This window comes from Diadema antillarum, unplaced genomic scaffold, assembly GCF_040938485.1.
Source record: "Diadema antillarum isolate AM-2024a unplaced genomic scaffold, OU_Dant_1.0 scf00000079, whole genome shotgun sequence".
In the NCBI taxonomy this organism is placed as follows: domain Eukaryota; kingdom Metazoa; phylum Echinodermata; class Echinoidea; order Diadematoida; family Diadematidae; genus Diadema; species Diadema antillarum.
Genome location: NW_027270968.1, coordinates 607,185 through 634,065, shown reverse-complemented (window position 1 = coordinate 634,065; position 26,881 = coordinate 607,185). Strand labels below are relative to the sequence as shown.

Genomic DNA, 26,881 nt, shown 5'->3' with positions numbered 1-26,881 from the left:
AAATAGCGCGAGAAGTGACCCTTGTCCAATACCATCGTAATGCAAAAGTCTATGGTGGCGCAGACGACTGTTTGCCATAGTAGTGTCATTGGATAGCGCGATTACGATCGACCAAGTAGAATATCATGTAATCTTATTTGGTACATATAACAGATATGGGCTACTTTTATTCCGGGCATTGTTGACATCGTAGTCCCCCAGGATCTCAACTACATGCCATGACCCTCGGAGCAAGCTTCTCGCGGGTCATGGCATTGAGTGAGATCTCTCGAGGCAATGATATCAACAATGCCTTGAAAAGCAGTCCATATCTGTTTATATGTACATCTGTACATCACTCCTGCCATGTAATTCTAAGTGTTACAAGTTGAGCCATACATTCGTATATTGCCCTCTCCTTCTTTGACCATGTTTTATCAGGCGATGTGATACATGATATTTTCTGGGGCCTCAAAATATAAACATGGCTCTCCTGTGCAACATAATTCGTATGTTGCCTCCACTAAAAGAACAACGCCCGTTCTACGTTGTTCAAAAGAGTGGTCATAGTCGGTGACGTAATCAGTGCATTTGCATTTGTCCCACCCTGGAGCAGGTGACGACGGCAACGCGCCATCCTCGTCACACCCTTCGTCTGGCCACGGCGACACGGTCTTCCTCCCCGCAGACATGGCCTCCTGGTCCGTCTCTGACGTCACACATTTCGTCCAATCGCTGAAGGGGTGCGAGGAGTACAGCCAGGTAGGCCTACGTGCACTCATATCGCCGCGACACGAAAATACGTGAATTACCAGGAAGTGCATGTTTTAAACCCCTTGGAAATACCAGGGAAGTGAGACTCACCTCCCTGGAAATACAAATGTACCGTATTCTCAACAACAGCACCCCGTAGAGTCACTGGTGAAGCTGACGTCATATGTCGCATTGTACTCCGGGAGGGTGCGCTGCCGGGTATTTTCGTCCTTGACTCATCGCATTACATTAACACTTTCTGTGCCAGAGACTCTGGACAATGTGTACAATGCTATGGGGTGTTCAGTGTAAATCGGTACCCAAAGAACACAAAGGTTTAATCATGTCATTATCTTTAGGTAGCCCGTTCGTGCATAATGTCAACGTCCATCCGAGGTGGTGATCTTTTAAAGGAGGATCAGTTCAAAAAAATGAAAATATTTATCATACGTCTAAAGCTAAAATCTGTATCTGAATCTACGCTGAAGTGTGTTCTACCGTGATGATCAAGTCCGTCAACGAAATCCACGTTTTCCCAGACCTTTATTTACAAATACATTGTTCCCGTTTTCACACTAACCTGGGTCGTACGAGAAATATTATATGCAATTATTTTCTCTTGGCACTGCGCGTGGCCAATCAAGCAACAAGGAAACTTCCATGTCCTCGAACCAACTCCGCTGATTGGGTGCCAAATCCGATGTTTGCTTTCTGCTTTTAATCACAATCACTTTACACAAATTACCGAAATCCATTACAGCGGCAATGACGACAAAACATCCTTGTAAAATGTTATTGATTTTCTTTCAAATTCAAAAAGCTTTACTACCGTAAATTGAGGCACATAAACTCATAGGCCCGAATTCACGAAGGTGGTTAAAAAAATAAAAATAAACCATGGTTTATGCAAATTTCTTCTGCGTAAATACGAATGACAGATTGCGTACGCCCACAGACGTCGAGTCACAAACGCGCATTAATAGACGCATGTCAAAGGAACGCCTATTTCACGCTTGTGTTAAACCATGGTCTAAATTTGTACCAAGGTCTAGGTTTAAACAAGTTTAAACCACCTTCGTGAATTCGGGCCATAGTTTCTCATCCAGGATGAATGCGTCTTTCGACGCGGAAGCACTGGCGTATAATGGTCACACATTTATATCAACGCTGGAAAATGTTATTCAACAAGACTCTCTTACTGCAGTTGGTTGTGGATACATTGCATGTCACTTGAAATCACTCATGGTGCCTATGTCGACTTCTTTGCGTCAGGTATTCTGCGAGCAAGCCATCGACGGTGAAATTCTACCCGTGCTGACCGAGGACCACCTCCTACACAATATGGGCCTCAAGCTTGGCCCCGCCCTCAAGATCCGCCTCCACGTGGCCCGCCGCCTGGGTTTCACGCTCGACGGTCAGTACTGCAGCAGCACGGTTCCGCCTCCGCAGCCCGCCGCCCCTCCTTCGACCGGCCCACCACCCGCCCCGGCCGCGCCCCTCGCCGGGCAGAAGTCGACAGAAGTCTTCGCGGATGACGTACCGGTACATTGACCGCTTCGACCTCGACTTCCCAGCAAAAAGAAAAGTCGATTACCACGCGTGAACACTAAACATTTTCATCGTGGATTGTACCACAGATGCTTCCATTTAAAAACATGCGTGCTTAGAAAAAAACGAATTCTGTTCCGATCAGCTTTCAACTCCAAACGGAGGGACGGGCATGGTCGTAAAAATCTTATTCGTTCAATCTCCTCCTCATACACATTTGCGTACAATAAATAATGACGAGTATGGAAAGATGACAGCTGTTGTTCCATCGTCTGTCTACTGATCGTGAGCTGAAAAGTAGGCCCTACTGCCGTAAAATAATTGTTTGTCAACGGGTAGCACTTTAAGTGGGTAACACACATCGCCTCCGCCGCGGACAACTCATGGAGTCATGGACTTCGACGGGCGGGTTCACTGATTTAGTTTGGGATTGTCTCGTTTGCTATGTATTTGGGTGCACGTCACGAGTTTGACACCCACGAATCACACAGTCCACAGTCGTACAGCCCATGAGTTCGACATTAAAGCAAACAAGGCCCATGAGACCGATACACTAAGCCCCCTGTTGTAATTAATGTCGAACTCGTGGGCTGTTTTTACCTAGTGTCAAACTCATGGGCCTTATTTGTCTAGTGTCGAACTCATGGGCTGTATGACTCGTGGGTGTCGGCCTCGTGGGAAGAGCCATGTATATTTTTTGGAAATTTTCAGTTGTACTACTCTCACAGTCACAGACCGACAGTATGTAGGTTTACATTCTCGTCCATCGTGTGAGATGATGAATGCAAAAAGTGGGGTGAATCTGCTGCCCTCTACGGCTAGACTCAAAACTCGGTGGTAATTTCACTCTCGTATTCGTTCGACAGAGGACGGGCTGATGCAGTAGGTATGGCTAAATAATTTCTCCTCTGAAAAGTGTTACTTTGAAGTTGTACTCTAACACGGGGTTTGCGACAACGGCGCAATACTATCATAACAGTCCCGCATGAGTCAATACAAGAGACGTTTAGACAAATATGAACAGAATAATTCAGGTCGTATCACTGACCATAGGGCTTTAAAGTTGTCATTTACATTGTTCATTTGTTATTGGTTTTTTTTTTTCCCTTATTTCCATATGTTGACTCTTGCCAAATTCATGCAATCACAAATGGACCTCAATACACTAGAAGTTAGTTCAATTCCATTTAAGTTTCAACAAAATTGGTAGATGCGTAGATGTACCTCGGATTTAGTTACAAAAATATATTTGAGATTTCATTTGTGCCTTATCTGTCCTAATGCTTTTTTTTTTTTTTTACATATACAAAAGATGGTCTACCTTTGTGCCGAGATCATAAAATATCAGATTGTTAATATCTCTTTTGATGGTAGTTTTCTCAAACTCAGGAAGGCAATAGCCAACACAGTATAAGTGGTGGGGTGTGCATGGAGGTATGTATACATGATACAAATTCACCAAATATTCATGGCAGATTGTCTTTGGCACAAACACTAGTTTCTTGCACAATGACAACGTGCTGTAAACTTTGTTTCAGATCTGAGTGCACCCTGTATTTTGTATGTATGAATGTATGTAAGTATGTACATAAAAATGTGTGTTTGAAGATATTTATTTATGTCTCTGTACAGTGAAGCTTTGAATATGTTTCTCTCTGGCTGAAATCAACAGACATGTCTGAATGCAGTGCATGAAACACAGTGCCTTAAAGTTTGGATTTTAAAAAATTTTTCTTTCATTTTTTTCATGCTTTCATGACACACATGGCTCATGTTCCCTCACTGAAGAGCTTCCGAGGATCTTGGGCGAAAAATACATTTTTTTTAGGTTACATGTACCAGGAAAACTACCAAGCAATTTTTCTTTCTTTCTCTCTATTTTTTTTTTTTTTTTTTGTATAATTTGGCCATAAGACTGTTAACAATACTAGGATCAAATACAAATTTGTTTCTCCATAGTTTGGAAAGATGTTTCATAAATTGATCAGATATTTATTTCAGTATGTTCAAAAGTTTGCCATTTGTGTGTATTTGACTAATAAGTTTTACAAGTTTCAGTCTGTACAATTGAGTTTCAAAATGGACCAAAAGAGCCCTATTGTTTTAGAACCCTGTTGAGATGCTTGGCTCAAATAAGAGCCAAACAAGGAAAGAAAGAAGCAAACAAGGGGAAAAAAATGAAAAGAAAACATACATACAATGATGCAATAGAATGTGTGTGCTACATTGGTGTACATTTATGTAAAAGCTCACAACGCAGCCAAATAAAAGAGTTTAATTTTGATACACATGAAATGTCGCCTGGTCTCTGCCTACATTATTCTGGTTGGACTTTGATGTTTGGCGTTGGATCTTTAATACTTCAGCAACACTTTGAAGTCGGCCTGTCATGTCTTTGTGATTATTATGTAGTGATCTTCTGATGTAGTGCCCAAATGTATGTTCATTACAAGAGCCTCATTGACACACATAACATTCAGCTGCACTTGATAGAAATGGACAGACACAAAATTGATATCCATCAACAAATTTGTTCTTTTTTTTTTAAACACGCGGTACTGTAAAAGAACAGAGCACAAGAAAAATGTACAATACTGGTATTCATACATGCACTAGAAATTTGTATTCTGTACTTAAGAGATTAATGAGGACATATCTGAAAGCTGATATGTCTGAAATTTTGCGCGGCACATCTTAAATGAAATGGTTAAATACTTTGCTGATTTCATGCTGTCCATGAAAGTCTTCATTCACATTATCACGATTGGGGGACTGCAAAAGACAGAAACAAAACAGAACAAAGAGCGAAGCTAAGTCTTGCAGGGTTGACCAATACTGTATACGCCGAATATTTCGCGAGGTTTTTATTTTCGGGATTTGGGGAGTCAGGTGCTATTCACGAAATTAAAGACATGCGAAAATATTTCTCTAATCAAGCTATGAATGTGACGTACGCGTATACGTTTCTCCATTCCGTACAGGACTCCATGATCAGAAATTTAACCACTAACGAAATCTCGTTGGGAAGTTCCGATTTCGCGAAAATCTAGGCTCACTAAATACATGGCGTATACAGTCGCCCTACTTCCCTGACATGAGGGTTCAGAGACAAATAGGAGAGAAAGAAAAATAAATAAATGCACAATTTGTACATGTGTCAGTGTAATTGGATATGTCCTTTGCTAGCACGCCTTTTTGTTTCACCTTACGGAAAGAAATGCAGCGAAACTCCAGTGAGTTAATGCACAAGGGTCTTGGGAATATCTCTTGGATAGAACAATATAGATAGATTGATAGATATATGGATAGATGCAATAGAACAAGTGTGCTACATTGGTGTACAATTATGGAGAAGCTCATAAATTTCAACACAATAAGAAAAGAGAAGAACAAATTGAGGACTTTTTTAGTACATCGATTAACATGGTTTATTGACAGACGTGAAGTGGACTTATAAAAACATTTACTGTACCAATGGCATGAATGCAGGCCATTTCTATTTTACCATCACTCACAACCAGCACGTAACGGGTCAATACATGCACCCTGATACCACAGGAGGCTGTGATGGTGGAATGTCTTTACCTTGCAATAGCAGTACACTGTACCAGATGATGTAGTCAACACTTAACAGTGACACTGGTCCTACGGTCCCAGACCAGTAAAATTCACTGTCGGGCAAGTAACTTTTCAGGAATTGACATATTTACTGGTCCACCATGACCACTGAAAAAAAAAACCCAACAACAACAGCAAAAACTAATATTGTCAGGGCCAGTCGAACAAAAAAGAAAAAGAAAAGAAAAGAACAGGACCAGTAAATTGCAGGTTCAGACCAATAAAAAAATTACAAAACTGGGTACCTACCAGTCCGACAGGGACAGGTTGGATGAGTGGAAAAAATGGGTTAGTGTGCAGCCCTGATGTAGTACATGTATCAGTAGTTACAAAATGGGCTTTAGAATCTCTGCAATCTGATAGGTCAATTGTCATGCATTGATTTTACTGATCCACACTGATCCACACTGAGCCATGCGTCCCGTAAAATATGAACGCATGTCTCAAGTCTTGTATAGTGTAGTAGGTGTACCGGACGCATGATGGGGAAAATGGTTGTATTTCATTAATTTACAGGCCCATTTTACAACACAAATGATGCACAGGCCTATTTTGTGGATCAGTGAGAATTGGATGCTCTCGTTTAACTTTGGAACAGTCTAAAACCCACTCGTTGCGTTTGTGGGTTTAAACAGTTCCAAAGTTAAACTCGCGCATCCAATTCTCACCGATTCACTCTGTCCTGTGCATCATTTGTATAATATGCGTGGCAAATTTGGTGTTTATGTGCTTGCTGTAAATACTTTAGCACACCCTATGCAGGCATACATACATATGTGCACACACACACACACATATATAACATGCTGCACTAAGTGGAATACAATGCAGTATATGCAAGACACAGTTTGCATCCCATTGACCTGTAGAATCTTCAAACATGATCGCACAGGCGAAGTAAAGCTTTACCCAAAGAAATTTCACTTTACCTCACTACAACAGGTTTCATTAACTGCTTTCCTTTATTTGGAAGTCACGAAGTTTATCTTGCTATAGCAGTTATTTTGAAACAGCCAATCTTGCTATAAGAGTAGCACTACACAGACTTGTGTGGAAGGGAAGTCGAGACTGAAAGTTTCCTCGTAGTAACTGATATCCTGTTATAGCAGTGTTCGTGATATTGAGTTCTCCCTGTACAAAAATTAGGCATTTAATTAAACCAAGACACAATTTGTAGATGTAGTCATTGTTATGCCCAATAGCATTAGAGGGAATTGAGAGACTCTTTGACAGTCATGTGCCCCTTTAAGAGATGAACACCAGCAACAAATGAGACATGTATGCCGTCGAGCAAGACTAACCAGTGAGAGTAAGAGTATACAAAGAGCTCAAAATCAAGCAAGTCCAAGCCACAATCATTTCTGTGAGTCAAATAAGATCTAAGTGTATTGGTGACTTCATGAGTAAGAGTTACCTTTCATCTATGGTCATAGCCTTTGTGAAATAATCGTCACTCCAGAGCCCCGTTTCATAAAAGATGTCAGGATAGCAACTCTTGCTAGAATAGTAAATCCCCGTTGCAACAGCCAATCAGGAAGCTTGATTCTTGTCGTTACCATGACAATTGCCATTCCAGCAAGAGTTGCTATCACAGCAACTTTTTTATGAAATGGGGCCCAGAAGAGCAATGGATGGGTGTATTTGTGTACTCTCACTACATTTCTCATAAATAACTCCTGAGTTCATCACAAAAGGGTGGTCATGTTTTAACCTGTTTCTTTTTCTTTCCTTTTGCTGCGCCATTAGGCCTACTTTGTTTAGAAACCGGTGCCTTCATTGCCTTCTTACTCTTGAGTTGCTTCTTCTGAGCACCCACCATCTTTCTCCTCTTCGCTTTCTTGGGCTTTTCCTCTTCCTCCTCCTCGTCAGACCACATCTTGAAGTCCTCGACAACATCTTCTCTCTCATCCGCATCACCTAAGCTTTGCTCCATCTCGTAACTTTTCCCTCCCTTGCCTACTATCTTCCTCGATGTCGGATGCGAACCACCAACTCCCTCATCATCATCATCATCGTCATCCTCAACATCATCCTCGTCTGTGCCACTTCCGCTACCCTCGCTCAGGGCCGCCAGCTCATCCTCGTCCAAAGATTCCAATCCGTCGTCGTCGTCATCATCATCGTCGTCCTTGCCTCCTTTTCTCGATCTCTTCTCCTTCATCCTCGTCTGCTTCCGCTCCACCCGCTTGAAGAGGTCCTCCTCGTCGTCCGACCCGACATCCTTCTTGAAGAGGTCCTTGAGCTCCATCTTGCTCTCGAGCTTCCGCTTCTTGCTCTGGCTGATGGTGGGGATCTTGTCATCGATAAGCTGAGGGAGGAGATTTGAAGACAGGCAAGAGTGAAACGCGTAATCACTTAAAGTGAAAACTAAGTTTCGGTAAGTGCTTGAGAACCCGTCTAGCACCATTTCATTTTTGCTTGCAATATATCAAAAGAGTCCACTAAGAACCTTACCTGGCTGACGCTGTTTGCCGGAAAGATGAGTCAGTTTGGAGTATTTTGAGAAAAATAGTAATAGTAGGAAAACCGACTTTTATTCCAGAAGGCTCCAGACTAACTCGACCCTAATTCACACGCAGTAAGTGATCGCCACATTCTACTGGCCACTGCATAATACCAAATGAGGCCTAACTGAATGGACAGGAAAGTGCGTGCTAACGTAATCCTGTACAAAACAAAACAAAAATGACAGCGCGCGGTCCTCAGTCGCTGAGACGCGCGGTCTTTGGAGTTTTTGTTGTTGTTTATCAAGCGCCTTTGATTGTTTTAGAGGTGCTTGATAGGCGCACACTAATTTTGCATGCGCGCAAAAGAGGTTTTTGATGCGCGCGTTGTAACAACTCGGACCATTACTGCGAGTAGCCAGAATACGAAGCGCTAGTTTATACAGGCCGCTCCCATAGGACAACACTGTACAATCAGAGGGACAACCATTACAACTCATCCCGCCGTCAAAGCGAAGCCGAGTTATCCCCGAGTCCGAGTTTAGCCTGACCCCGTTCGGGTAAGACTGAGACTGAACCTTTTTGGTTAATATTTCGCATTTTCGTCGTTACCCATCGAATATCTTGTAATAACATCATTATCCTGCACATTTCCTAAGCATACGTTCACATTTGGGAGCGAAATTTGACAACTTTTGCAGGCGTACCAGAACTTTGTTTGGGCTTTAATGTCTATCACAATCAATGTCTATTGCAACTGACTGCAACTGATTGACCTGCTGCCATGAGGGATGAGAGCCATCACAGGCTATCAGGCAGAAGTTTGGTAGTCTTGTGGATATGACGCCTGTCTAACAATCAGGAGGTCATGGGTTCAAATCCCACCAGAGCATGTATGCCAATGATTTTTATCATGACTATAACTCAAAAACACTGAATAATCATTGCTTATTTATGCCTATGAAGGGCAATCTCTCAATCAGTTGCAATAAAAATAACTTGACGCAAGAATCTTTAACTTAACACTCAATGTCTGTTGACCCTTTCTGTGCCTGGGATTTTGAACGGTGTATAGACCGATTCGATTTCGATGACCTGTTCACCTACCGCCGCTAGCGGCGCTATATCGGTCGCCATAGCTGGGGAGCTTCCAGTGAGCTAGCTAGCTAGCAAGTTGCACTGCTGTACTAGTGTACCCAGTACAGTCAGCTCAGCAGCCTAAGCGCACCCATCGCGCAAAATTAGCCGGCCGCCGCAGCGCCGCCCGCCGCGCTAATGTTGTGATTGTTTACTCATTGTGCGAAAGTCTTGACAAATTGAGTGATTCACACATATTGATCTACAATTAAAACTTCAAAGAAAGGATCATGAAAACATATTGTGCAGTTGTTGGGTGCAAAAATAACCAAAAAAAAAAAAACGGAAATGGAAGCTGCATAGCAGCGTGTGAAATTCATTCACCACCGACGCATGATGAATATACAATTAGGGACAAGTGAAATACAACGGTATCACAAAATGCACAGATCTCCAAACAGAGTTAGGCCTACGCCTACTAGAAGCGATTCTAGATCCTCTATTAATTAGGCTATCACTGCATATTCGTAAAATATGTTGTTCATTTCAGAAGATTTTGATAGGTCCTAATTCACTGTTTTTTTGTGCTTGGTACACTACTTTCCTAAGTTTAAATACACTTCTTGGCTATATTACATTATCATGACAAACATTCTACAGCCTACACTGCAGGCAAATAAATGTCTCAGGATGGGCTAAATTCTTATATTGTTTTCACTTCTTCAATGTTCAGCAATGCATTGACCATAGCATGCCTATTAAATTTTGGCCTGAAACTCTGAATTTGAATTTTGATATTGATACTTTTATATAAACATTAAACCATGGATGGGGGCAAACATCCGCTTCATATTAAGAAAGTTTAATCTGAAAATCACTTTTGTAGATTACAATATTATTATTAGGCGTTAGCGAAATGTTATTTAGCCCTAGATTTTGGTTGTGACATATCATTGTCAGGCAACATATATTTAGTTTACGGTTTAGAAACGCCTAGATCTGTATTCCATTTGGTTTACTTAGTTAGGCTTGCCTGAAGTTAGCGACAACAGAAAAAGATAAAGGATGTAGGGTTCTAGAAGTCTAGTAGTAATAGGCATAGTCTGGACTCTTGCCTATACTATAGAATTCTAGACAAGATCTAATGTTGAACAGATTCTACCCCACTGGCCAGAGTAAAGCCTAAAAAGGTTTAAGTTAACCAATAAGTTGCAATTTATAGCGCCATATGTAGGTCAAGACTCTGATTCATTATTTGTATTTAATCATATCAGTTAACTTCTCAACAGTCTAGGCTTACTCGCAAGACGTCTGCCAGCGCCTAGCCATACTTTCCCCAACGGTTTTCATTCTCTTACACAAATGTGAATATATGGGGCATACATGCAAGTACCTACGTCATCGCCACAGAAATAGAGTCAACAAACACTCGCGGATCGTACCGATATTTACCTTGAAATTCAAGTTTTGGCTATAGCCGTATGTCATCTACCCATTCGCTCATACTTAGTATAAGTTGTTTAATTTTCACGAATTTCGCTAATCACCGTTGGACCGCGAATTTTACAATTAGCGAGCGAAAAAATGCAGTTGTCACAAAGCCAGACGTGTAGTTCACTGCCAGAGATAGCTGGCCGGCTGGCACCGGGTGGTGAAAGCACTGGCTGCTGCTGGCACCCTTGCCACGCACGCAGGGCGCTTGCCAGCCTGGCCTGGATGGACCCTAGTTATGGCGTCACCTTAAGAGGGCGCACTTCCATGAGCAGTCGCTCGAATCGGTCTATAATAGGCTATGGGGGCATTCTGTGCCAGTTGGCACTGAAAACACACAAAGGGTTAATGTTACAACATCAACTAAACATTGCAAAAATTTGCATACACACACATACACTTTACGATACACCCTTATTGCACATGCCACATATTCTACTTGCATTTTACTTCATGAATCAGGATGTATGAGACTGTGGTTTAATTACAGATCATGAACCACTGCAACAGAGTGAGGAAAAAAAAAGCAGCATCGTTTCTACTTATTTAAGATAGCAGTTTCCAACATTAGAGACAATATTCCTTGCATTTATGTCAAATGGGAAGCAACAATTTAGTGTGCTATCAATTTTCCAAATTTTTTCCAAATTTACTAAATTAAAACCAATACATGAAATATATCACTTATACAGTATCTATCATATGTATAAGTACATTCTGGGTGACTACGTTTCACAGTGCTTTTGATTTTTTTTTTTTGGTTTTTGTTTTTGTTTATGTTTGTTTTTTGCTTTTTTGGTGTGTAATCATGACAGGACAAGATATCATTAATCAAACTAAACTCTAGTATGAAATATTCTCCGTTTTCTTTTCCAAACGTGAAATGTGGGCATGAGAGGTGCAACACCAAAGCGCCAGGGAAGTATTCTCACCCTTTCTTTGCCAGCTTCCTCATGCTTGAGCTCTCGCTCCCTCAGCTTCTTGTAGGTCTGGTAGAACTTCAGGATCGGTGTGCCCTGCTCCTTGTTCTTCATTTCCCACGCTCTCTGTGAGATCAACGAAAAGAAACCCAGCAACTTAAAGGACAGATAAGCACACGGTTATGAAAAATACACAAAGAATACCGATCTTATTTTCAGTAAATGTACCTGGTCCTTTCCTGCACAGTTATGAAAGCCTATAGTGCATATACTTGCTGTTTACAGAGTAGAGTTAGTGCTCTATAGGCACATTGACCAAGGCAGCAACAGGGGCCGTGGAACACTTTTAGGGTGTGTGTGTGTGTGTGTGTGTGTTTTGTTTTTGTTTGTTTGTGTTTTTTTTTTGGGGGGGAGGGGTCAAGGGTCAATGATAACCCCTGTCAAAATAAGAAGCAAAATAAGAAAAAGCCAAATGTGCGTTGCATATTTCGTTTTGTTTTGATTAGTTTTGTGTTTTTTTAAGATGATTAAAGACGTGAACAAATTGTCATTTTTGTTTTTTATATCATCCAAATGCATGTCCAATCTCAATCAGTATGTTGTATATTCTGTTGAAAAAAAAAAAAATCAAAACTTGTACTAAATTTCAATTGAATTCAATGGAATTGATAATGACACATGAGAAGAAGTCTCTAAACCAACTGATCTACACTGCAACTAAGAAAGCTCCACTGAAAGTACTTGCGCAACCAGACGCACATGGATTATTCATTGATGTCTTCTTCTTGCTCTAACAGACACAGACATAAACCCAAAAAAATGGGGGGGGGGGGGGGGCAGGCAATAGGGGATCACATGACACCTACCACGGCCTTGTCGTCTGCCAGGCCAAAGGTGACCTTCTCTCGCCTCCTGGTGACCTCTAGGCAGTTCTCCAGGACCTTGTCCAGGAGTTGCTTCATCTGACGGGTGAAGTTGGCCACCTTGCACTTCTTCAGAAAAGACCTCAGCTGCAAGAGAGGCAGAAACAGACTTGTTTATAGGGTATCAGTCATCAGATATTACCGTAAACGTGGAAATTGTTGCAGTGTGGAAATTTTTAGCTCATTACGCGTGACCAGAAACTAGCGCAAAAATAAGAGCCCACAAATATTTTTGTTTGTTAAATGTGCCACTATGTAACGTCTTGATTCCACAGAAAGAAAAAACACATGAAATTCATCTTACTTGGCATAGCGTGAAAAACTCTTCATGCAAAAATAACCACTTTTACATTATGATTCTGCAAGTAAATCAATCTTTGTTTGCTGCCCTCTGTGGTACATTCGAAAACTACAACTAGCGCAAGCCTGCTATTAAATATAGAATTATCCATCAGTGAATATGTGCACTGAAGCGTACAATCACTGGTAAAGGTCAACTCCAGTCTAGCAAGATTCTTTGTGCTCTCTTAGTGTTGCATGTAAAGTGGTAACCTAACCCAATTTGTTACAGGGATTATGAGCAAAAAATTAAAGCGCAATTACATTACTTTGCAATGCTCGGCATCTGGCTGAGCAATCACTACATCAGGGCCCTGTTGCATAAAAAGATGCAATCAAACGTAAGTCAGAAAATCACACATAAGTCATTATCAGCCCATTAGAGTTGAGTATTCACAGACTTATGCTTGATTTTCTGATTTATGCTTGACTACAACTTTTATGCAACAGGGCCCAGGTTTTGGGCGGTTGGAAACTGACAATAATTTATTCATTGTTCCCCACAAGCTTTGCACAGATGTGAAGTCCCATGTCCTTCTAAGAGCAGACAAACAAACAAATAGTGTGCATACATATCAACGACTGTCAGCCTTAAGTGTCAAACATATGGAAATCATTCACTATGCATTAAAGATTCTATGTGGGATGGAACTTTATGTAATAAACTTTCCACCCCCTTGGACACGTAATATAGCTTTTCAGTTCTAAAGCTTACATGATGAACCACAGACTGTTATATACACATAGTATTCATTGTATTATCAGAACTCAAAATTCCTACGAAATGTGTAATGCTGAAGAATAAACTACCATTAGTGTAATTTCACACAGAGATTTTGCTTCTTAAACTTTAAAAAGGTCGTTTGATTTGATTCAAGTTGTGAATTTTTGGTAATCACTTACAAGGTCCTCCTCTATTAAGCTTAATATGTAGTGATATCTAGAGTACATTTTATGTCAAAAAAAAAATTAAATACAACCCAATTTCAGCATTGATAACTTTCAAAATGAAAGGGTATTGAACTACAAGTATAAATTCTTACTTTCATTACCTTGCAGAAAACCCCATTCAATTTGGTTATATAGTCACGGAAAATGTGGATCGTTGTAAAGCATGTCATGGGTCCGTTCTTCCAAGTTCAGCACTAGGATGCTCTTGCCATTTTGTAAGGTATGAGCACAATAGACAAAACTTAGAGGGAAGGAATTCCTGACGTGCTCTACAAAGATCAGAATTTCTCTGTGACCACTGAAGCAAATCGGACAGGGTTTTCTGTAAGATGTATGTAATAAGTTATAGTTTCACACCTTGAAATTGCATTTTTATTGACTCGCCATTTTTAAAGTCATCATTGCAGAAAATCCAATTACAGTCTTTTGGGGGACATACGGTGTAGTCTTGGTACATGCCTATTTCTGTTTGCAGTCTTGCTATCATCATCATTGTTATTGTCTATTTTTTCCCCCTCACTCTGTGGACTTTTCATTTCCCTTTCATAAAACTTTTAATTGTCAATAAATTGGTTTCAGTTCCTCATTACCAAGGTCCAAATGATGGTGTTCTTAAATCAGTATTTATTTCTCACAACCACATATAAAACAAACAAACAGAGACCTGGGGGTCTGGCGCTCACCTGAGTATCGCAAGTTCACCTTCCACGCATTCTTGCAAAACTAGAAATGTCGCTATGGCGACTGGTATGCCTCCGCCATAATGCATGATTTTCCTAATAGGTCTAGATAGTACATGTGGACAATGTGTGATTACATTTTCACAAAACTGGCAAAATATTGAAATGACAACTTTGTCACAAATGTGTTGAATGTTCACCTTCCTTGACTTTGGTTTAATTGGATGAATAGGAGAGCATGTATTTGGGGATTTAGGACTTTAACTTGACTTTGACCCATTCATACATTTATGCATTGAGTAATTTTCATGGTACCGGTATGGAGAAAAAGTGCAATTTCTGTGCTGGATAGTAAATTGTTACCATGTTCATCTGGCCTTTGACCCTAAAATTCATACGATACTAGTAATCACTTTCAGGTAGAACATGCATAAATATGCAGTAAGTTTCACAATAAATTGAGCCACTTCTGAGATATGGAGGAAAAGTTAGTTCAGCACTTTCACTTGATCTTTGACCTTTGAGGCAAAAAAAAAGAAAAAGAAAAAAAAAACTCTCCAGAGAATTTCTATTAGGTTACACATGCATACACCAAGTGTAAAAAAAAAAGATAATAATCCTGCTGGCATTGCATGAACATGAGGGAAATAGTAAAATTTTGAAGTGCTGCACTTGACCTTTGACCCCTGACCTTTGACCCCATGAACCCTACATTCTCTAGATAATCACTGCCAGTCAGTACATGTATATACTATGTTCCATGAAGATACCTTGAACAATTTTCCAATTTACAGAGAAAAAAAAAAGAAGTTTTAATACTTTTACTCGACCTTTTGACCTTTGACCTTTGACCTCATGACCCAAACTTTCACCAGAGAATCTAAATTGGGTAATACATGTATACACTAAGTTTCAAGAAAATATCTTCTGGCATTGCATAGATATGGTGGAAATAGTGAAATTTTATGTATTTGACCTTGACCTTTTGACCTTTGACCTTGAGCACATGCACCCAAAAGTTGATAGGCACAACTTCACCCCCTAATTCACATACATGCCAAGTTTCATTAGGATACCTCAACAGGTTTTGATAGTTACCTTGTCCACAAAAGTCATTACGGACGGACGGAAAGACGGACGGACGGACGGAAGGACGGACGGACGGACGGACGGACGGACAACCCGAAAACATAATGCCTCCGGCACCACTTCGTGGCGGAGGCATAAAAAACAACAACAAACAAACAAACAAACAAACAAGAAACGTGGGGGTCTCGCGCTCATCTGAGTATCGCAAGTTCACCTTTGACATATTCTATTCTAAGAAGTACATAGCAAACTTGGGGGGCTTTAGGTGCTTCTGAGGGAGCAGGGTATTTTCAAAAAGAATATGAACATGTGAAAAATTGCCCCCACTTTGGTTCTCCCCCCCCCCCACCCCCATCCCCACTCCCCTGAGCACTAATGGGGGCAAAATTGGATTTGACATTTAAACAAACTTGAAAATGCACTTACAAACAGTTGTACTATACCATTATAGCTCCATCATTTCTAGTTTTATAGAAGATTCCTTTGGAGTTGGGGTCTATGGACCCCCTGGAGGCCAACAAGTGGGGCTTTGTGCTCATGTATACAAATAATAATTATATAGACTCCATCTCTGTTCAGTCTGGGATGTCTGCTTTATTACTTTCAGAAGGGTGATATACCAATGGCAAGTGCATTCTTTTTTTTTGTAAAGAATAACCAAATACACATTTTTTTTTTTTAAATCCTCTGCTAACAGACACCTTCTATTGTAAACCATCAGTAATGTAGAACCCAGTCTAGGATAGCACATACAGTCTGTACACTTGCATAATTGCTGGCCAGAGTACTGGAACATTTTAGACTGTTCTATGAGGAATTCTATCAGCTAATTTGTTTGGAGTTTTGTGTACTATACACTTTAAAGAGTGAAATGTTTTTAACCGACTGCCTTATTTCATAGTTTTGTTTTGGTTTGGTTTTTCTCATTTGTCATTTGATTCATTGCATTGACATGTTCACTGGTATGAAATCTGAAATGTCTTCAGGCTGACATTTCCCGCATTCATAATGTCTTAGTATTATATATTTAAGACTATTCATCTGTAAACACATAATGCAATAAATCATATTTAGCATTATCTTGTCACCTTAGTCATCAGACACCTCAATTTAATGGCACTTCTCTGTTACTATTGGTAATGAATACTGGATAAAGTGCACAATAAACACATTTTGAAACAATGCAGCACAAAGGAACGGAATTGAGAGAAATGCAGCACAAAAGAATGTAATTGAGAGAAATGCACAAAGGAAACTGATTGCACTTGCTCGTGACGGGACACAGACCGCTTCTAAAGACACAAAATGTGTGTACACAGAGCTGCAAATTCATTGTGAATCATTTTGCAGTAAACAAAAATGGCTGGAGGTACTGCTGTCATGGTTTGGAGTGCGCTGACGACTTTATCATGGTGTGCGGGCCACTGGGAACAAGCACCATCTCCATCACCTCTCCCGTGCTCCATCTCTGGACTTGGCCCCTCACTGCAAGCAGACTGCTCTCACCTCAACCTCTCCACTGTCCCTCAGAACCTCCCAGACAACCTCAACAAGCTCGACTTATCATACAACAGCATTGCAACCATCACAAAGGATTCACTGGCTACGTATTGGAAAATCAAGATCCTGCTCTTGCACTGGAATGTGCTGAATCGGATCGAAGGAAAATCGTTTGAGTCACTCCGGGCCTTGCGAGTGCTTGATCTGAGTTCCAACAACATCAGCCGTCTTCCAGATGTCCTCTTTCAGAAGAATCTCCATCTCGCAATTCTTGATCTATCCCACAACAGACTGACCGAGATCCCAAACAACGCTCTTGGGTCCATTCGAGCCTTGCAGAACATCCTCCTCGACCACAACCTGATTGCGAACATCAGTTTAACACAGTTCTCTTCCTGTCGACAACTTTCGCAGATGGATCTCAGCTACAACAAGATCACGCATCTTCACCAAGAGAGTTTTGCTGCTATTGGGCGCTGCTCCATCGACAGTCTCAACCTGGCCTTTAACAACCTCTCTGAACTTCCGCACGAAATCTTCTCCCACTTGTGCCACCTGCAAGACCTCAATCTGAACAATACAGACCTCCTCACGTTCGACATGCGAGCTTTCATGGGGAATTACACTATCACTCAAATGTGGATCAACAATGCAAGTATCCACAAGATACTCCCCCTCACACACAAAGGCCAACAGCTAGACTTTCCTAATGTCACTGGAATTAGTCTCAGGCTAAACAAACTGTCTCAAATACAGAGTGACGCATTTTGGGGGTTTAGCAACCTGAATTATTTGGACCTCATGAGCAATGGAATAGTGTCAATCACAAATGCCTCGTTTTGTGGATTGAATTCACTCACTTACTTGGATCTGGCAAAGAACCAACTTTCACACTTGCCTCTTCATGCATTTGCCTGTACCAAGAACTTAAAAACTCTTCTTCTGTCCAAAAATGGCATTGCAGTTCTAGACCCTCTTGTATTCAATGGCATTCCCTCTCTAGAAGTCTTGAATCTTGTCTCAAACAACATAGACAAGATCACAGGAACATGGGATCTGGGTTCCTTGCACACGCTGAAAATGGAACACAACCGGTTACTATCTTTGAATGGGAAGACATTTGCAGGAATGCACCACTTGCATAACATCGTCTTGACAGGAAACCTGATCCATACCATATCTGAAGACGCATTTGTCAGGTTCACATCTCTGGAATATATTGATCTGTCCTTTCAAGGGCACCTCACACTAAATGGTGCCTTTGCAAGATTAGGAAACCTCAATCGCCTGGACCTGAACATGACAACGATTTTCCTCCAATCACTGGATCAGTTTACAAATGCCAGATCTCTGAGAATATTAAACATGCCAAAAGCGAAGTTGAATATCAGGGACCTGGTCAGTGAGGATCAAGGTTTATCTGTCTTTGATGGATTGGAATCACTCGTAAACCTCACACTATGGGGAAATAACTTGGCAAATTGGCACAAGTTCCCTTGGGTGTTCCAACCATTAAACAAACTTCTAGAACTTGACCTACGCCAATGCCAAATTACCACTTTGAAACCAGGGATGTTCTCTAATTTATCATCCCTTTCAGTTCTAAAACTTAAGTCAAACCAGATCAAGAAAATCTGCCCACATGCTTTCAATGGACTGGGAATGTTACAGATATTGCTTCTGCAGGTGAATTTGATAACTCTGTTTGACAAAAATCTACTTGTTGACACGCCGAATCTCACAAAGTTGTACCTTCACACAAATCATCTTACTACAATTTCTCCAAACACATACTTTCCAGAGACTCTTGTGCGCCTCGCTATCTCCCACAATCCTTTCACTTGCGACTGCAGCTTGGCCTGGTTCGAAAACTGGCTCCACACTATCAACGTTAACGCCTCCCCCGGGAATCAGACCCTGTGTTCGCAGACTTCCTTCAAACAATTTGTGAACCTGCCGCTCGAGGCATTCCATCCAGGCGACTTCTGCGGAATCAACGCACCACTCACGTCTGGACTCATCCTGGGCGGTGTCGTGGTTATCCTGCTGGGACTTTTGATTTACAGGAAACGCTGGTGGCTGAACTACAAGATCTTCATGCTGAAACTTTTGGTCTTGGGTTATAAGCAGCAAGAGGGAGACCTAGGGGCAGATGACTACGAGTATCAGCTTAACATCATGTGTCAGGATGATGATGATGACTGGCTTCATGGTGTCCTCAGGCCTGCACTGGAAGAGAGGATGCCCCATCTCCAACGGGTTGCCTATGGCGACGAAGCTCTCAGGGTTTCAATGTACTACATCAATGCTGTCCACCACATCATCGAGAACAGCTACAAGACTGTCCTGTTGCTTAGCAACCACTGTGCTGATGATGCCTGGTTCAACACCAAGGTCAGAGTGGCTCTGGAGCATGTGAATGAAACAGGACTTGACAAAGTCATCCTGATATTTTTGGAGGACATACCAGATGAGCGGCTGCCATACCTGGTAAGACTCTTTTTGAGCAGAGACAGGCCTAACCTGCTCTGGACTGAGGATCACGATGGCCAGAACTTGTTCTGGGCCTATTTTAAGAAGTGCATCCGGTCAAATCCACAGATCAATCATGCTCTTCCAATCTAATTGGGACCACAGAATCAAACTCTTTTGGTCTCTTGTCACTTCACAGTTGCTACACGTATATTGATTTGAACAGTACAACAAAAAGATCCTTTGTAGTAATCAAATGTAAACATTGACAACACAAGAGACCCGGGGGTCACGCGCTCACCTGAGTATCGCAATTTCACCTTCCACGCATTCTTGCACACTCTTACCTGAGAACATTGGAAACTTAGGTCTGCATATGGATCCCCCCCCCCCCCCCACTCCAGGGTGGGGGACAGGCAGCCCTGGATCTACAATGAACAAACTTGGAACTAAAGTCATCAATGTACAAACTCATGGTATTAACTATGCTTTATCATTTCTGGTTCTAGAGTAGAAGATTTTAAATATTCTTTAATGTGGGGGGGGGGGCCTAGGGCCCCCTACCTGCTAAGTTTGGTCAAAATTCATCATGAGGTTTTCAAGAAGACGATGAATATGTACAATTCAGGCCCCATTACAACTGTAGGACTTCTCTCCATCCCCTCTCCTGGGTCCCAAGGGGGGGGGGGGGTACCCCTGATTCCGCCAATCCCATGAACAAACTTGAAACTACAGTCATCAATGTACTACCTCATAGTATTATCTAAGCCCTATCACTTCTGGTTCTAGAAGATTTTTAAAGATTCCTTAATTTTAGGGGGTTTGGGCCCCCCCCCCCCCCTGGGAGCCCCCCAGGTGGGCCATGGTGCCCATTTGAACAAATTGAGATCCTATCCCCCTAGGGATGCTACCTGCCAAGTTTGGTGAAAATCGGTCATGGGGTTCTCAAGAAGAAGATGAAAATGTAAAAAGTTTACGCACGACGCACGATGGACAAAGGGCGATCGCAATAGCTCACTTGAGCCTTCGGCTCAGGTGAGCTAAAAAGAGAAATTGCCAATGAAACAACAAGATATGCTGACTAGAGAAGAATGTTAATATATGTGTTTTCTGTACATTTACATGTTCCTGTACTGTATTTTGTATGATATAATGCTTCAATACATTTGTAATTTTTATATTTACAGAGATTTTGCTAGCATCATTTTTACTCAACAAGACTAAGATTTGATTTTGTACATTTTCTCATATTGTATATATCTTGACTGTTTACAGCTTTTTGACATGTATTTCCTGTTGACTTCTTTGTTTCTCACATATATGCTCATGTGTTTAATGTATGATTTTCATGGAATAACATCAATCATGTACATTTCACTTCTTGAAAATTAGTACATTGACTTCACTACTTGAACAACAACTAGGTTCAGGCATCATGGCAGACAAAGATCAAGTGTCCTCATAGGGACATGGCTGTGGCAGGTAGCAAGGCAAGTCCACTCCTTTCTTCCACACCACGATGTAATGGCCCGGCTCAAAACCCACAAAGTATGCTGGAATGAATTTCAACTTTCCAACACAGTTAAAAAGAGCAAGCTCTAAGCTTTAAAATGATATATGACTTGATAAAATTTGGCCCATCCTATTAAATCCATTCAAAACGTGATTGAAATTAAGAGAGAGTTTAGGAGGTAAGTTTTTATAGAAAAGGGAGAGCCTGCTCTGCAAATTCAAAGATTAGGGTCACTCAAACACATTGTGCAAATGTATCAATGAAAAACATGTTCACTTTCACAGTGAAAGTAGTGCCTGTCCAAAAATATGGTCCAGTAAAACTGCTAATAACTTTACTTTGGTTTTATTTCAAGCCGCCAAATTTGGACAGTTAAAGATTACAGTTCCAAGTAAGACAAACTCCAGAAATTAGAGTAAGTCAACCCAAATGGCACATTTCAGGCCCTTACAGGGAATCCTAATCTGTGACTTTTTTGGGGTTTTGAGCTAGCGGTCACATAATTATGGTCTATGAAAGACAGCCAGTATTTGGATAGTGTTGAAGAGAAATTACATCTTTCTTTATACCATTTCTTCTTGGCAACATGGCATTGTTCAACTGAAATACATCATATTCAGTGTTTAGACACAAAAATGACTCAATTTAAGTTTAAAAACAAAATGCATGCCTAGATTAAATGCGATGACTTTTTATTTAAGGAGTGTGTGTGTGTGCCATAGTCCTGTAAGAAGCAAGTTGCTATAAAAATGATTCAGATAATCTGTAAATATCTTATACGGCTCTGGATCTTTATTTCTTTCTTTTTAAGATGGACCAAAAGGTCAATGGCACTGTGGCCACCTGGATAAGCAAATGTTTTTACCGGAGTGCATAGTACTCAACTAGATTTAGCTTCTGTAGGTCAGTGAAACTAGTACACTATATCTCTGTCTAGGAGGCTAAATGTTAGCAGAAATTTGTCAGTGTGAAAGAAATAACACAATCTAATGATGTGCTAAGACAAGAAAAAAGCTATTTTACCATTCTAGCTCATTTCATGTCATCTTTGGCACAGAACAAAAACTGTACATGAACTCGCACTTTAGTCCATGTCTTCACTTGTATCAAACAAATAAACTCATAAAGTTTAAAAACTTTGATGCCCAATATGCTTTGACTTTTCTTTAGCCGTAAACCTCAAAGACATCAGTGCTTGGCCATTTGTTTCTGATGTTATATTTTGTTGCTAACAGGATATTACTCTGCATAATACATGCACTTTCTATTTGCTTTCACCTGGGCCATTAATGCACTGTCCTGAAGGTTCGGAAACTGGAATAATCCATCCCTGCAAATCATCCGACCGGTACCACAAGTAACATAATCAACTAATAAGAATGGGTATGAAATACTTGGCTAGTATAGCAGTATGTCATGTGCTGCAATGTCATAAGGGTGGAGTGTGGCTACTACAAAGTACATGTACCTACAATAATTATTGTACCCATATCACTGGAAGATGAAAACTTAAGTGTGCAGTTTGCTGTATGATTTCAGAGCAAAAAGTAATTAGTCAAGATGGTTTTAAGTATTCAAGTGTAGTTTGAATACTAAAATGATATGACATATTCCACAAATTTATTTTAATCTGTAAGGATGACTTTGTAGAGCATGCTGTGCCACACATTTAATAATAATCCTAGGAAAGCAGTCTGTTGATTCATCATGGGTGCATACTTGAACAAACTTAAAGTGACATTATTCTATAGATCACCCCAGGGATGCTACCTCCCAAGTTTGATCAAAATTTGACCATGCATTTTCAAGTTGCATGAAAATGAAACTGTAAAAATGTGACTTAATTTGGTCAATCTCATATTCTCCACAAGGCCCAGATTTGGGGGGGGGGGGGGGGGGGACCACAGTTCGGTGTACCATGAACAAATAGGTTTCCGAGAAGAAGTTGAATATGTATAAAGTTTACGCATGATGCACTATGCAATATGCATGACACATGACAGACATTGGATGGTGGACAATGGACGACGCACAATGAATGATTGCAAAAGCTCCCCTGAGCCTTTGGCTCAGGTGACTGAAAAAAAGCTAACCATGTCTTTCCTTTGCCTTCTGGTCAGTGGGATCACCAACTCAATTACAACAATCTCACTTCAGCTGATGCCTGCTCTCATTGGTATAGGTCAACTCCTGTTGAGCAAGATTCTTTGTGCTCTTTTTGTGTTGCGTGTAAAGTGGTACCCTAACCCAATTTGTTAGAGGGGACTATGATGATAATGTGATCGACAAACACATTACAATGCTCAGCATCCAGCTGAGCAAACACTGCACCAGGGCCCTCTTGCATAAACCAATGCAATAAAACATAAGTCAGAAAATCAAACACAAGTCAGTATCAGCCAATCACAGTTGAGTATTCACAGACTTATGTTTGATTTTCGGATTCATGTTTGACTGCAACTTTTATGCAATAGGGCTCAGGTTTTGGGTGGTTGGAAATTATTAATTGTAACCTGCAAAGCTGTGCACAGATGCAAAGTCTCATGTCCTGCTAAGAGCAGACAAACAAACAAATAGTGTGCATACAAATCACCTAGTGTCAGCCTTTAAGTATCAAACATATGGAAATCATGAACTATGCATTTAGGATTCTATGTTGCATGGAACTTTACATTAACTTTTCACCCCCTTGGACAAGTGATATCTAAATCACTTTCTGAAGCTCACATAATTATTTACAGACTGTATAAATGTAGTATTGTATCATCAAAACTCATTACCTTACAGACTGTGTAGTGCTGAAGAATAAACCGCTATTATTGTAATGTCACACATAGATCTTGCTTCTCAATAAAAACAAGGAAAAGTAGAAATTACGCGGTGCGTAATATATGTCCCCGCCGGAAGTAGCATTTAGTAGCAAAATGTACAATCTAGATAAAAAGATCAAGGTCAAAGGTCAAAGAAGTCAAAGGTCAAAATTCTGTGTAGAAGTTTTGAAGCCCTCACCTAGTGCCATCACATAAAGCAAACGGAATCAAAATCGGGTTAGAAATGGCGAAGGAGTAGCATTTTGTAGCCAATGTACAATATAGGTCAAAAATCAAGGTTAAAGGTCAAAGAAGTCAAAGGTCAAAATTCTGTGTAGAAGTTTTGAAGCCCTCACCTAGTGCCATCACATAAAGCAAATGGAATTGAAATCGGGTTAGAAATGGCGAAGGAGTAGCATTTGGTAGCAAAATGTACAATACAGGTCAAAAATCAAGGTCAGAGGTCAGAGAAGTCAAAGGTCAAAATTCTGTGTAAAAGTTTTGAAGCCCTCACCTAGTGCCATCACATAAAGCAAACGGAATCGAAATCGGGTTACAAATGGCGAAGGAGTAGTATTTTGAAGCAAAATGTACAATATACAATGTAGGTCAAAAATCAAGGTCAAAGGTCAAAGAAGTCAAAGGTCAAAATTCTGTGTAGAAGTTTTGAAGCCCTCACCTAGTGCCATCACATAAAGCAAACGGAATCGAAATCGGGTTAGAAATGGCGAAGGAGTAGCATTTTGTAGCCAATGTACAATATAGGTCAAAAATCAAGGTCAAAGGTCAAAGAAGTCAAAGGTCAAAATTCTGTGTAGAAGTTTTGAAGCCCTCACCTAGTGCCATCACATAAAGCAAACGGAATCAAAATCGGGTTAGAAATGGCGAAGGAGTAGCATTTTGAAGCAAAATGCACAATATAGGTCAAAGGTCAAGGTCAAAGGTCACAACTGAAATTCTGTGTAGAAGTTTCAAAGCTCCCGTGTAGTGCTATCATATAAAGCAAACAGAATCAAAATTGGCTCATAAATGACAGAGAAGTAGCAAATTGAACATTTTGATCACACACGGACGCACAGACAGACAGACAGACGGACGGACAGACACACACACGTACGGAGCCCGTTCATAGTCCCCTGCTCGAACTCGTTCTGCGGGGACAAAAAGTCATTCCACTTGATTCAAGTTCTGAATTTTTGACATGGCAATCACATAAAAGGTCCTCCTCTATTAAACTAACTAGAAAAGCACTCATACCCCTTTCATAAACTCAATTATGTGGATGATATCCGCATAATTTGGTCGTAAAATCGGAGCGGGGCAAGAATTATCCGCTTTTTTTTCAGCACTTCTATTATCTGCATAATAGCAGCATCGGGACCAGATTTGGAGTTTGTGAACGCAAATCCAAAGTTATGCAGATAATTGTACACGGAAGTGCCGAATCCCGCGCCCTGGAAACGTAACCTCACAGGAGGGACGTGTGCAGTCACCATGACAATTATCTGCCTTTTTCAGGATGGGCGCTCATAAAAAAAAGTGCGGATAATTTTCAGAGTTTGTGAATGCATTTTTTATTGAAATGTCCGCATAATTCTTAGGCGGATAATTGGAGGATGAGTCTATGAAAAGGGTATAAGAGAGCACAGACCTCCACCAAGCCAGCAAATCATTTCCACTCATACACACTGTATGCAATTCCCCAACATAGAAGCCTTTTTGTTTACGCCATCAGCTTCCAGCTGTGCAGCGCATTGCCGAGCAGAGCATGTGCTTTAGTGCACGTATATAAACATCTAGTACACACAGTTTGACCTCGAAGGTCATTGACCTTATGCCAAAAGATAAAAATCCTTTAAAAATCCACAAAAACTCCTGGATCACTACCAAAATTTAAACATTCTGTTCCTGTGTCCATATAGACTTTTCCTGAAATTTCATTCAAATCTGTTCACAAGTTTTTGAGTTATTCTGCAACAGACAAACCAACGTCGACGATCACTACCCTCTTTCATTGGCTGAGGTAAAAATGTAATGATATCTATGTAGTCATATGTCAATTTCCGTTTGCACAGTCTTGGTATCATTGTTATTGTTATTAATTGTCCATTTACCGTACTGTGTAGACATTTTCTTTTCTTTCCGTGGAACTTTTAATTATCAATAAATTAATTGGTTTCATCTCCTCAATCAGTATTTTATTGCTCACCGCAACCACACCGGAAGATAACACACAAGAGACCTGGGGGTCTAGCGCTCATGTGAGTATAGTATCACAAGTTCACCTTCTAGGTATTCTTGCAAAAAACAAAAACCACACAAGAGACCTGGGGATCTGGTGCTCATCCAAGTATCGCACATTCACCTTCTGTGCATTCTTGCAGATTATGCTAAGAAGGACATAGCAAACTTTGATTCCTTGGAGGCCTCTGAGGGATCAGGGTATTTTTTAGAAGAATATGAACATGTGAAAATTGCCCCCACTTTGGTTCAGTAAATCATATTTAGTGTTCGCCTGTCACCTTAGTCACCAGACATCTCAATTTAGTGGCATGTCTCTATTGTTACTGTTGGTAATGAATACTGGATAAAGTGCAACATACACATTCATTTTGAAACAATGCAGCACAAAAGAACGAAACTGAGAGACATACACAAAGGAAACTGATTGCCCCTGCTTGTGAAGGGACACAGACTGCTCCAACAGACACAAAATGAGTGCACATAGTGCTATAAATTTAGCCAAGATGGCTGGAGGTACTGCTGTCATGGTT

The 26,881-nt window shown here is 40.7% G+C and overlaps 2 protein-coding genes across 2 annotated transcripts in view; one reads left to right on the top strand and one right to left on the bottom strand.

The window, feature by feature from the left end:
* Positions 1–2,283, top strand: part of LOC139717651 (uncharacterized) — a 34,159-nt gene extending 31,876 nt beyond the window's left edge. The window contains exons 11-12 of the mRNA XM_071629158.1: positions 596–741; positions 2,005–2,283. Of these exons, the coding sequence (XP_071485259.1) occupies positions 596–741; positions 2,005–2,283 (425 nt within the window). The remainder of the gene's footprint in view (positions 1–595; positions 742–2,004) is intronic.
* Positions 2,284–6,832: 4,549 nt separating this feature from the next.
* The window catches only part of LOC139717661 (nucleolar complex protein 2 homolog), a 49,123-nt gene continuing 29,074 nt past the window's right edge, over positions 6,833–26,881 (bottom strand). The window contains exons 15-17 of the mRNA XM_071629168.1: positions 12,697–12,840; positions 11,843–11,956; positions 6,833–8,206 (exon numbers count right to left, since the gene is read on the bottom strand). Coding sequence (XP_071485269.1) covers positions 7,598–8,206; positions 11,843–11,956; positions 12,697–12,840 — 867 coding nt within the window. The 3' untranslated portion in view covers positions 6,833–7,597. The remainder of the gene's footprint in view (positions 8,207–11,842; positions 11,957–12,696; positions 12,841–26,881) is intronic.